The sequence below is a fragment of the Drosophila innubila genome, chromosome X, assembly GCF_004354385.1.
Source record: "Drosophila innubila isolate TH190305 chromosome X, UK_Dinn_1.0, whole genome shotgun sequence".
Lineage (NCBI taxonomy): Eukaryota > Metazoa > Arthropoda > Insecta > Diptera > Drosophilidae > Drosophila > Drosophila innubila.
This window is the reverse complement of record NC_047626.1, coordinates 2350657-2362497: the sequence shown is the minus strand read 5'-3', so window position 1 is coordinate 2362497 and position 11841 is coordinate 2350657. Positions and strand designations below refer to the sequence as shown.

The 11841-nt window shown below is 29.6% G+C and overlaps 1 protein-coding gene across 2 annotated transcripts in view; it reads right to left on the bottom strand.

Annotated features, from left to right (window-relative positions):
* Positions 1-5394: 5394 nt before the first annotated feature.
* The window catches only part of LOC117794272 (small conductance calcium-activated potassium channel protein), an 80235-nt gene continuing 73788 nt past the window's right edge, over positions 5395-11841 (bottom strand). The window contains exons 9-13 of one of the 2 annotated variants that reach the window (XM_034634864.1): positions 11497-11624; positions 9381-9450; positions 9191-9292; positions 7760-7938; positions 5395-6143 (exon numbers count right to left, since the gene is read on the bottom strand). In XM_034634864.1, coding sequence (XP_034490755.1) covers positions 5981-6143; positions 7760-7938; positions 9191-9292; positions 9381-9450; positions 11497-11624 — 642 coding nt within the window. In that variant the 3' untranslated portion in view covers positions 5395-5980. Of the gene's footprint in view, positions 6147-7759; positions 7939-9190; positions 9293-9380; positions 9451-11496; positions 11625-11841 lie in introns of both variants that reach the window. The other variant, XM_034634863.1, reaches the window with a different exon arrangement.

Sequence of the window (11841 nt, the reverse complement as noted above, 5' to 3'; positions counted from 1 at the left end):
TTTTAAATAGTAAAATACTAATTTAGCAAATGTAGGCACCCTAAATATTAAAGCTTTTGCAAAACACGGTTCCTCGATAAGATAACAATATTAATTTAATTTTAATTTAAATATACAATACCGTTAATTCAAAATAAACTATTTGTATAGCCACTGAATTGTATGTAAATTACATTGTTTTTTTTTTTTTTTTGTTTTTTTTAGTAGTTTTTTGGGATTTTTTTTTAGCATTCATTTCTTTAAGAAACTTGTGTTTTTTTTAAAGTTACTTTTAAATTTAGTTTTTTAATTTATACTTTATTTTTTAATTTAAGTTTATAGCGTTTAACTTAGTTGTTTATTTTTTTGGTTTTTTTTTTTTCTTGTTTGTTGTTGTTTAAGTTTTGGGATTAGTTAAAGTTGTTGTTTTCATTTAATTTACTTTACGTTCTCATTTCTTGTTCATTTTCATTTCCATTTCATTTAAATTTTTAATAAAAAATTGTTTCGCATTTTGGTTTTTGTTTGTTTATTGTTTAGTTTAACAAATAATTGTTATGCTTAATAAATTGGTCTTTGCTTCGGCTTTCGTTCAACTACTGAATGCGTTATATACTTAGAATACATGTAAAGTCAAATATGATCTTTTTATTTGTTTAGTATATATAGTATATATATATATATTTAGTATAGTATATAGTATTTTTTTTTTGTTTAAATTGTTGTTACATTTTGTTGACCATCTGCACATTAACATACATGTATATTGTATATGTATAACCCATTTTTCATTTCATTATTTTCATTTTCATCTGTTGTTATTGTTTAAATTTGACTATTCTATGCCGTATTCCGTTCTTAGGCCGGATTTCTATTTTATTTTTAAAAGTTATAGTATCTATCGTGTTGTCAGTATTTCGCTGTGTAAATATACCAAAAGTTTCATGTTGTTGTTGTTGTTGTTGTTGTTGTTGCTGTTGTTGTTGGATCGATGTCAAACTCAATACGGAAATGGAATCATTAACTGAAGCTGTGCAACACTTTGTGATTTTCGTAGTACTCCGTGTGATTTACATTTCGCTGAAGAGAAGAACACACACACATATGTACACAGTGGAACACAATTGAATGCACACACACACGCACACACACACACACACACACACACACACACACACATACATAAACACATATATCCTGAGTACACACAAGAGATACAGTGCACAGTGGGTCAAGGGTGAGAGAAGAATTAACCGAAATACAAAAAATGTGAATCTAAAACTGTTCTAATCAAGGATTCAAACCGAAACCAATAAAGGTTACGGTTTCGGTTCCAGCACGCTCCGAAACAACTATTTCGGTAAAATTTCTATTTCAGTTTTGTTCTTTTGGTTTCGGTCAATTTTGAAACTTTTTAAGATGATGGAAGTAAATATCTGGATCAAAAGGAATACAATTTTTTGAGAGAGTTTAATAAAATTTGAATGCAGAATAAATGAAGATGTCAAACCATGATCAAAATGACATTCCGCTTGAAAATCGGTTTAGTTTTGCCAAAGTTATGATAGTTTGAAGTTGCTCAAGCTTCTGATCCAGCAACTTTACAAGTCAAAATATTTCTTAATTTTGACACGATTTTTGACAAGAAAATGAAAGGTCTCAGAATCAAGTTAAAAGTGTTGTTTTATACTAATTTCGATATAAGAAGTTGATTAAAAGTGAAAACTTGAGATTTAAAATTTTGAATTTTCAAAATATCAAAGGGGGGACCCTTTGCATCAAACCCAAGATTAAGAGGGAAATAATTTTTTTCCTAAAATGAAATAAATTTAAATGCAGAATGAATAAAAAGGCCAAATAATGATCAAAATGACATTCCGTTTCAAAATCGGATGAGTTTTGGCAAAGTTATGACAGTCGAAAGTTGGTCCGACCTTTGACCTAGCCACTTTACAATGATCTTTACATGATCTTTTACAAAAAAATGAAAGGTCTCAGAATCAAGTTTAAAGTGTTGTTTTATACTAATTACGATATAAGGAGTTGATTAAAAGTAAAAACTCGAGACTTAAAATTTTGAATATTCAAAATTTCAAAGGGGGGACCCTTATGATCAACGTGGAACCATGGCTATGATGGACAAAAAATAATAAAATTTTCTAAATTAATAAAATTTGAATACAGAATAAATTTAGAGGTCAAACCATTTTCGTATTTTTAATCCATAAATAATACAGTATAAACATAAACATATGCCAATATGTATTTTTTATAGAAGATTCTGAGTATATCCAACGATAAAGTACGTTTGATTTAACTTCAGCTTGTTGCATTTCGCTTATTATGACCTGACCGTACACACTGACCCACTGTGCGCCACACTGTGGGCCTAATAAACATAAATATTGTGCAATTCTGTTCAGTATTGGCAAATATAAGTTAGGGTAGGCTTAGTACCTGTAGTATGCCATGTAAACATTGTTTTATGATTTCAGTTTGTTGATGCTTCAGTTAAAGGGTTTTTTGTTGCTTTCGTTTTTGGATACGGTGTATAATAAAGACCTGTCTAGAAATTTCGGTCCCTCATATCAAAGTTTTTGGTTTTCATATTTCATGATTTTTTGTTTTTATCAGTTTTCTTTTGTTTCATTTGTTTTAAGGTATTGTGTTTAGGAAACCAGTTCAAACGGGAAATTTTTTTTTGATGGTATCATATATACGATTTTTATCTTGTTGTTGTTAAAGATTTTAATGAAGTGTTGAAACCCAAATATGCATTATAGTACATAATATTAAAGCTGGGCGTATTTCGTATCTTTCGTTTCATACGTTGTTTTTCTTTTTCTTCTTCTTATTTTTGTTCGTGTTTTTACAACTTTACTTAGTTCGTGTTTCTTGTCCACAGTGTTCGAATCATGTATGTATGTGTGTGTGTGTTTTTTTATTGTGATAAAGCTATTTTGACAGCAGTCTTGAACGTTCATTTCAATTTAAATATTCAATATTATAAATAGGTATACATGTTTAAGGGTTCTTTTTTTTCTCTTCTTCTCTCTCGCTTTCTTTTTTAAATTTTTGGGTATTTTCTTGGGGTATTTTCAGTATGATTCCGTTTCATTGATGTACTTACTGCAATTGAGAATATATCATTTTTTAGAATTTGCTAATTATGTCGAACTGGCAATTATAATTGAATCAAGCAATACACAACTGTCAAAAAATGTGAAGAAGATTCGTTGTGTTGAATCTACGAGCAATACAGTGTTGCCAGATCGTTAAGAAATGTACTGTCATAGCTTAAAACGTAGCAGAAAGCGTTTTGAATACGATTATCTGAAAAATCAAATTAAAACTATTTTAATTTTTTGATTTTAATAACAGCATCTATTTTGGGATTGCAACTAATGGGATTGGCTGGTTATATTAACTGGAATGTACTATTCGAGAGACAAATAAGAAATGAAATTTGGTACTTTTTTGTTCGTCTTCTTCTTCTTTTTTTTTTTTGCTTGTTTTTAGATAGAAGTACTACTACTTTTGGTTTTTTGATCCAGACTGGTTCCCTGGTTTTTTGCGGCGGCATCTTGGCATGTTCGATTGGGGAATTCAGTTTAAGCGAATTTATTGTTGAACCTTTACTTTTATTTCTCACTGTAGTTTTTTTTTTTATTACCATTACTTTTTTTTTTTTGTTTTTACTTAGCGACTTGCCTAAAAGCATTTTTTTTTTTAAATTTATGCGTTTTTTAATACTCACGCTATTTTTTTTTAAATTTTAGTTCATTTACCTATTAAAAAAAAAAATTAACTTCGATGCTCTCAGTTAATACTTTATAGTATGTCTATGCTTTTCCTTTTAGAATCTTTAGAAAACTTACGTAGCTCGGCCACTCTGCTATTAACTACTCTATATTTCTCATTTTTCATTTTTTTGTTTCTTTCATAATTTTTTTGCATACTTTTTTTTTTGTATTTTATAAATTACAGCTAATTTGTATATTAAATTGAATTATTTTTATTTGGTTTTTTGTATTTAGTTTGGTTTTCTTGTGGTTTAAATATTTTACAAAATTCAATTAAAATTGTTCATTTTAGATTTCTTTTTACTTTACTATTATGTATCTCGTACCTCTCTCAAAAGCTAGTCAGGTTCTTAATTGAGTTTTATAATTCTGGGTTTTCGGTTTCATTGGGTTTTCCATATTGGTTTTTATTTTTTAATTTTTTTTTTTATAAAATTTAAAGCCAGAGCTAGTATTTAGTATGTATGTATATGGGGTACAGTTTTCATAAACAACAACATTTTAGTTGAGTTAACTTTGCTGATTTCTTAGGCTCGCAAAATACATACAACAATTAGAATACTAGTATAAACTTTTTTTAAATTATTTTGGGTTTTTTTTTTAAACTATATGCACCACATTACAACCCACACACACACACACACACACACTGTCAAATATACTCACATCACACACATATTCTGGGAATTTTGGGATTACAAAAGTCAACCAAGTCTACAAATATTTAATATTTAAAGGTGTTTTCGGTTTTAATAATTTTGCATTTATATCTCAAATTTATGTTAATGTAGAAGTGTTGTATATACAAAATTTCATAACTCTAGCTCTACAAATAAGACGAGGGAATAAGCAGACGGACTTGGTCTAAAAAAATGTCTGAAATAATACACGATTGAAATGAGGATTGTTTTAAAACTTTATGAAGTATATTTAGGGTGTAAATGTCGATTTGTAGTTTGTAGGCTTGGTTAAATATGGAATTGGGAAATTATTGATGGTATTGGTATTAAGATCTATGTTATTTTTTGATATTGTAACTATATTATTGTATTATTTTGAGCGTCTGTTGTTGCTTTTACTTTGGTGAGGGGGGGTTTTTGAGTTTTTCGGGTTGGGAGGGGGTTTTCTACTATTGTACCAATCATACTTGAGGTTGCAAGTCCTAATATTCAATATATTTGTTTTAATTTACGCTATGTAATTCAATTCAATTACTAGATAGTAATATATTTAGTATGCATTTAAAAATTACCAATAATATCCTAGGCTTAGAAAAAAATACACTTTTTTTTTTATTTTTGCTATATATGTATGTATACTTTTATACACATATATATATATGGTATATTGAAGTATATAATACATATATATGAATACATATATGCATGTATGTATGTATGTATTTATATGTACGTATGTATATGCTAACGTTTGACTTTTTTTTCTCATTTCGAAGAGGCTTATTTACAAAAGGCCGATTTCGAAATTCGACTTGTAGAATTACTAATATTACTATTATTTGTATTATTATTATTATTACTATTATTATTATTATTATTACTATTACTACTATTATTGCATACACGTTCTCTTTTCCTAGTAAACTTATTCTCGGTGATCTTAGAGGCAATCGATGTCGTCGTTGTCGTCTCGGCAATCGTAGCACATGCAGTTGTTGATATTGGCATTGTTATCGGTATCGGTATCGTTATCGGTATCGGTATTGTTATCGGTATCGGTATTGTTATCGGTATCGTTATCGATTTTGCTAACGATAGCTCCTGTCTCACATTACTCGCAAATTGTTCGGTTGAGCCATTGCTGTTCGTATTGGTCAAGGATTCGACATCCTCCGGTATGCCAGCTGGTATGCGGATGCTCTCAACGATGCGATGATGCGGATGCGGATGCGGATACGAATGCGGATGCGAGTGCGAATAACGAACCGAATGTTGGGTCAGCTCAAAGAGCTCTGGTTCCTCGTTCACGGACAACGCCGGTGAATTCCCCAATGCCATGGCGACCCGAGTTGGTGACATCGATTTTGACATGGGTATGGATGCGGATGCGAATGCGGATGTGGTTGCGGATGCGGATGCTGGTATTGACGTTGTTGCTGTTGTTGTTGCTGGTGGTGGCCTTCTTAATGTTAGCATCTCGATGTTAATGACGGAGTTGGAGCGCTCTCTTTCTGATATTCAGCTGCCGTATTTGTTGGAAGATGCGTAGCTATTAACTGCAGATCCATTTGATGGCATGTGAGTATCAGGCACTAAATGTGGTGTTCTACTAGATATAGGTGGCAAAATAGGGCTTGTTGGCCAATGGTAAGTAGCAGCGGCGTTATTGGATGAGGGTACACTTCTATGCAAAAAGCAGTATGTTAATTCTCAAATTATCAATCAATTGGCAAAATTTAATCAATCGTTTCAATCAAATCAATCATTTCATATACATAATTACTTATATAATTGTTGTTGTTTATTATTATTATTATGGATGTGTGTGAGCTCGATCAATATGTCTATAAACAATTATGATACTAGATATCTAATGATAATAAGCAATGATGTTTCACATTTGCATTTTTATTTCTATTTCTATTTATTTTTTTTTTTTTTTTTTTTTTTTGGTATTACAAAATGCAAATTGATAGCACTCACATCCACACTTTTTTTTCATTATTATAATCAATCACATGAATCTTGCATAGAAGAAAATGCTACGGGTCACGGAATTTGGTATTTTGGGTATTTTGGTATTTTTTGGAATTTAGGTATTCAAGTGTTTTTCTCTACGGGGTCCATACGATACTCTTCTTTACAATGGGCTCATACACACACACAAGTGACTTGGTAGCTGAATTCCACTGATTATATTTATCATATAGACGAATAAAAATTTTTATAAAATTATTTATATTTGATATTTATTTGAAATTAATTTCGTTTTCTCATTTAATATGCTGAAAATTCGAGTGTTTAAATTTATATTTGTGTCCTCCTCATGTTAGTTGACTTTTCCGTTGATTTAATATATATTTTATCTTCATTTTAGTTGACTATCCCAAATGCATGTTAACTTTAAATTAACATTCACTGTTGGCTATATATTTGTGTCCTTCTAATGTTGGTGATTTTTGTTTTGTGCAAATTAAATTTAACAATGCCTTTGTCAAATGTAAACACCTTTGGAATTCCCAAATATAAGTCTTGACATGTTGAATTCAATTGTTATCCTAATCATTACAATTATCTTTCTCATGTACATGTTAAACTTAACATTGACTTTCACAAGTGGCGGACAAGCTGATAAATTATATTTTTTTTTGACTCTTTAAGCACTTTACATGTACATGTTAAAGTTAACACTCAGTTTGACAGGTAGTTAACTTAATTATTGTTTTCCTATCACGATGTTTCTCATAAACTATTTAATAATATTATATATTTGAGTCAAACCATCCTTAAAAAAAGTACGTAGATAGTACAGATAACCACATGTTAAACATAACAGTGACTTTAACAATTTGCTGACAGGCTGTTTAATTTAATTTATTTTCCTTTTAAGCAAGTTTACTTCTCTCCTGCACATGTTAAAATAATGAACACTAAGTTTGACAGATAATTAATTCAAATTTTGTTTTATTTGACGTTCATCTACATATTACAGACTTACAGTGTTGCCACCTTTTATAGACAAATAATAATTTGTAGTTGAACATAAACATAAATAATATCCACTCAACATTTAAGTGCTATTATTGAACCAGTGTTGCCACATTGCCACACAATGTGCAAACATGAGGATGAGAAAACGTTTTTGATTATATTTAGTCAGTGGAATTCAACTAGAAGAGCATTTAAATGGCAAATGATGTGAAATACGATAAATGTGAATGATATGCTGCTGTTATTGTTGATGTTGTTGTAATTGCAATTGCTAAAGCTGCTAAAATCGCTCAAATCGGAACTTACCTAGAATGTGGGAACAGCATGGGCGTGGTGTTGAACATGGATGGCGGAGTTGGTTGCTGCATCGGCTGAATCGCCGCAGCGGCCGTATCCGGATGTAGAAAGTTGCGTCGTTGTTCGATGCGCTCCTGATGTTGAGTCAAACAGCGCGATAATAGATCTGGAAGGCTCTCCATGTGTTCCTGTCACAACACATAAATATTATGCAAATTATTAAACCATGTATTGCATATCAGTATTTTTCAAAGGTCGCAAATCTTAATCCTCACTTTAAGGCACTCGGCAAAATTTTAACATACATCATAAGAACGCCAAACAAATTTTACTTAAATTTTGTTTTCTGTTTTCTGTTGTCATTGCTCAAGAAAAAATTATGCAATATTTTTTATTACTAAGCTTTAACGGATTTTTTTTGGGTTTTTCAGATTTCAATTAAAAAATTTACAATGTAACAATTATTTGTTGCTAAATATACAATATTAATTTTAAATTTTTGTTTGAAAATAGCAAAAATAAAATATAAAAACTCAACATTTTCGTATTCAGGAATCATAATTGTTAAAAGTAAAAAAAGAAATAGCATGTTAACAATTATTTCCCAATTTTTATACAAAGAAATACCACTTTCATTTAATTTTTGTTTAAAAAATGCATAAATTACAATTAAAATTTTCATTTTTATTTAAAAATTACAAAATAACATTTTTTTAAAATTTTTTTAATGAAATAAGTGAAAAAGGTGTTATTTTGATTTTTTTTTTAAAAGCTACAAAGAAAGAATTATAAATAAGAGTTATTCTGTAACTTTTATTTAAAAAAAATTAAGATTTAAACTAAAAAATGTTTAATGTATAAATTTTATATTGCTAAAAATACATTATTAACTAGTTTAATTAATTAGATTTGAAAATTGAAAAAGAAAGTACAAACTCATTATTTTCTTACTCCACCGATTTTTTTAGAAATAAAAAAAAAAACAAATTGCAATTTAACAATTATTTTCCAATTATTATTAAACGAAATAACAATTTTTTTTTTTTTTAATTTTTATTCCAAAGATTTTCTATTTTTATTTTAAAGTTACGATATAACAATCCTCTTTTAGTTTTTCCAATTAACAAAATAAATAAGAGTTATATTTGATATTAATTTTAAAAGCTACAAGCTGTAATTATAAATAAGAGTTATTTCGTAACTTTTATTTTAAGAAGCACAAATTAAAGTTAAATAAACTCTTATTATTTAGATTAGAAATTTCTTTGTCATTGCTTAACAAAAGGCACATGACAAGATAACACAAACGAACGACAAAAGGGTTGAAAAACCGAGCGGATTACAATATATAAATTTTTTTTTTAATTCAAGGTGAATTGACAGCTATGAAATAAAATGTGTTGAATGCTATTTGCGACCTCTGAACTATTTGCCACTCACCTGTAGACTTTGCATCTTGTCCTCTAGATTTGTTAGACGCTCCTCGATGGCATCCTGCCGACTCGACATGTCCGATATTATCTCATAGACCGTGTTTTGTGTCTGCGAATTGGGACAGTTCAAGTGCAAGTTAACAATTGGATATTAGAGTTAAGAGCTGGATATGTGTATAATATGGATTGCTAGCTACCTTGGCCATATCGGTTATTGTGTTTGCATTATCCATTAGTTTGCGTTGATCCATTTTAACTTTTCGCAACCTAGTTGGCAGTTGGAAGAATCATCAAGTTCAATAAAAAAATGTTATACGTTTAACGTGTTTAACACAATTTTTCTTTATTTTTTTTTTTTATTTATTTTCTTCATCCTTTTTTTTTATAGAAAATAATCCATTTGATGGCGCTGAGTATAACATTTAGCACCCGATTGAGTCGGGTCTTAAAAGAGATGTTAACCTCAGCTGCGCTATATCTAATGGCAATACAGTGGAATCTGCTTTGAAACGGACCACAAGATCCATCTACGGATCGGCATTTGGGAATAAGTTGAGAAGTTGGAGTCAGAAAATTACTAGTATCATTTTTATTGTATTTGAAATAAGTTGTGAGGGTGTTTTTATCATAATTTGTTGTGCCATATAATATGTGTTTATCGAATATATATATTTTTTTTTCTTTTTTTCTTTTGTTTTATCTTTGTTTTAGCGTTAAGATTGCAGAAAATCGTATCGAAAAATATTCTTTTGTTGGAAAAGCGTAAAATAAATATAATTATATAGAACTACATACTAACTCATTTGATCTCACTTGATCTATGCGTAATGTGATTTTAAAATAAAAAGCTCATACTTAAAGCTTAACGAAGCTTTCAATGATCCATAAAGCTGCAAAGCTACAGTGATAAAACAATAAAAAAGCCTCGAGAATTGGATCGAATGATATATGCATGAGTTACTATAGTACAGTTCTATATACAGTCTATATACATACATACTCTTATATATATGTATAGAGTTTGATTGATATTTTTAGATATGAAATTCTGTAAAAATTAACGCTGCATGCTAGGTAAAAAGTGGCTAGTTTTCGGTATTATCATAACGTAAAAACAGGGCTTTACAACCTATTTACAGGCTAGTAAAACGAGTTCAATCATTTAAATTGATATATAGATATATATATATATATATATATGCATATACATATATATTTTAAGAAATATATATGTATATTGATATTAGTTGCTTAGTTGCAGTTATTTATTATTCATGTATCTGATTATTAGTTAGTTCTGTAATGCTATGTACATTTGTTAAGTATTATAAGCAGGTTTTTTTTTTTTTTTTAAATATATTATTGACCCTTCAATCTGAACCATAACGTATATATGTGCTAAGCATTGCAATTCCTTTTGAAGGGAATTTTTGTTAATAAAAAGCTGGGAACTACTCAACGAATGTTCTTTTGTTAGTTAACGAATTCAGCACGAACATAAAGCACAAGGTTATTCGCCGGTATTCACACTTTTATGTAGCATACATTTCAGCGCAAACAGTTCGTTGACTAAGAAGTTGAAGAAAACTACATAAAATACTGCTAAGCAATAGTTAATTTGATTGAAGACTAGTTCGAGATGGCTAAATTGCTGAGATTTCTCAACATTTGAGGCGCTTACGGAGTTGGGAACACGCTTGCGCTGAAAAGTATGCTACATAAATGATAAGGAGAATACGAGTTGAAATGTTTGTTGTATCTATATTATGCATACGAGTACTTTCTTTTATTGTTTTTTTTTTTTTTTTTGGACAATGGGGCGGACATATAAACACAAACACACACACACACACACACACACTTACACACACAGAGAGAGACGGAACAAAGACACAAGACACAAGTGACTAAAATAAACACAATTTTGTTTTTATTTTGTATGTGATTGAATGAATGGGATTTACGAATTGCCATCCTTTTTTTTTTGGGAGTGAGGAGGGACTTGTGATCGAAACTTGCTTAGCAGTCTTTCAGGCTATATAGGTCGTATAATACAACCGATCTATAAACTGTTGAAAGCGTATATATAACTATATAAATATTGATGTTGCTCTTGTATCTGCTTTTGACATTTTATCGGATTCGGATTTAATTTTCAATTTCAGTTAAAAAGATTTTCTTTTTTTTATTTTCTTTCTTAGATTTTTTTTTTTTTTTTTTTTTTTGTAGTAGGGTTTCGTTACTTTTGATTTATTTTGATTGTTGGTGGTTCTGACAGTTAGTTGATGTTGATAGATCTCTAAAAATACTCACGCATATATAGCTAGAAGGAACTTTCTTTGGTGGGTTCTTACACGGCCGGGATTAACCCGTTTTACTAGTCTTGTATGTTTGTAAATGAGCCAAGTTTCACGAAGAACATTCGCCGCAGCATTTTTCAGCTAAATTTTTATGAGAAGAAATGAATACAAAGTTATTAGAGTAAAGTGGCATTCTGTGTATATGTGGTTTTGATTCTACGAGTACAATTTGAAAACTATATCAAATTACAGAACTATACCGTGTCTACGAAAAAAAAAAACAGTATCGAATTTACTTTTATTAAGAACGCGACGGGAATCAGAAAAAAAGACGCCAGAAAAAAGACCGATTTGAAAA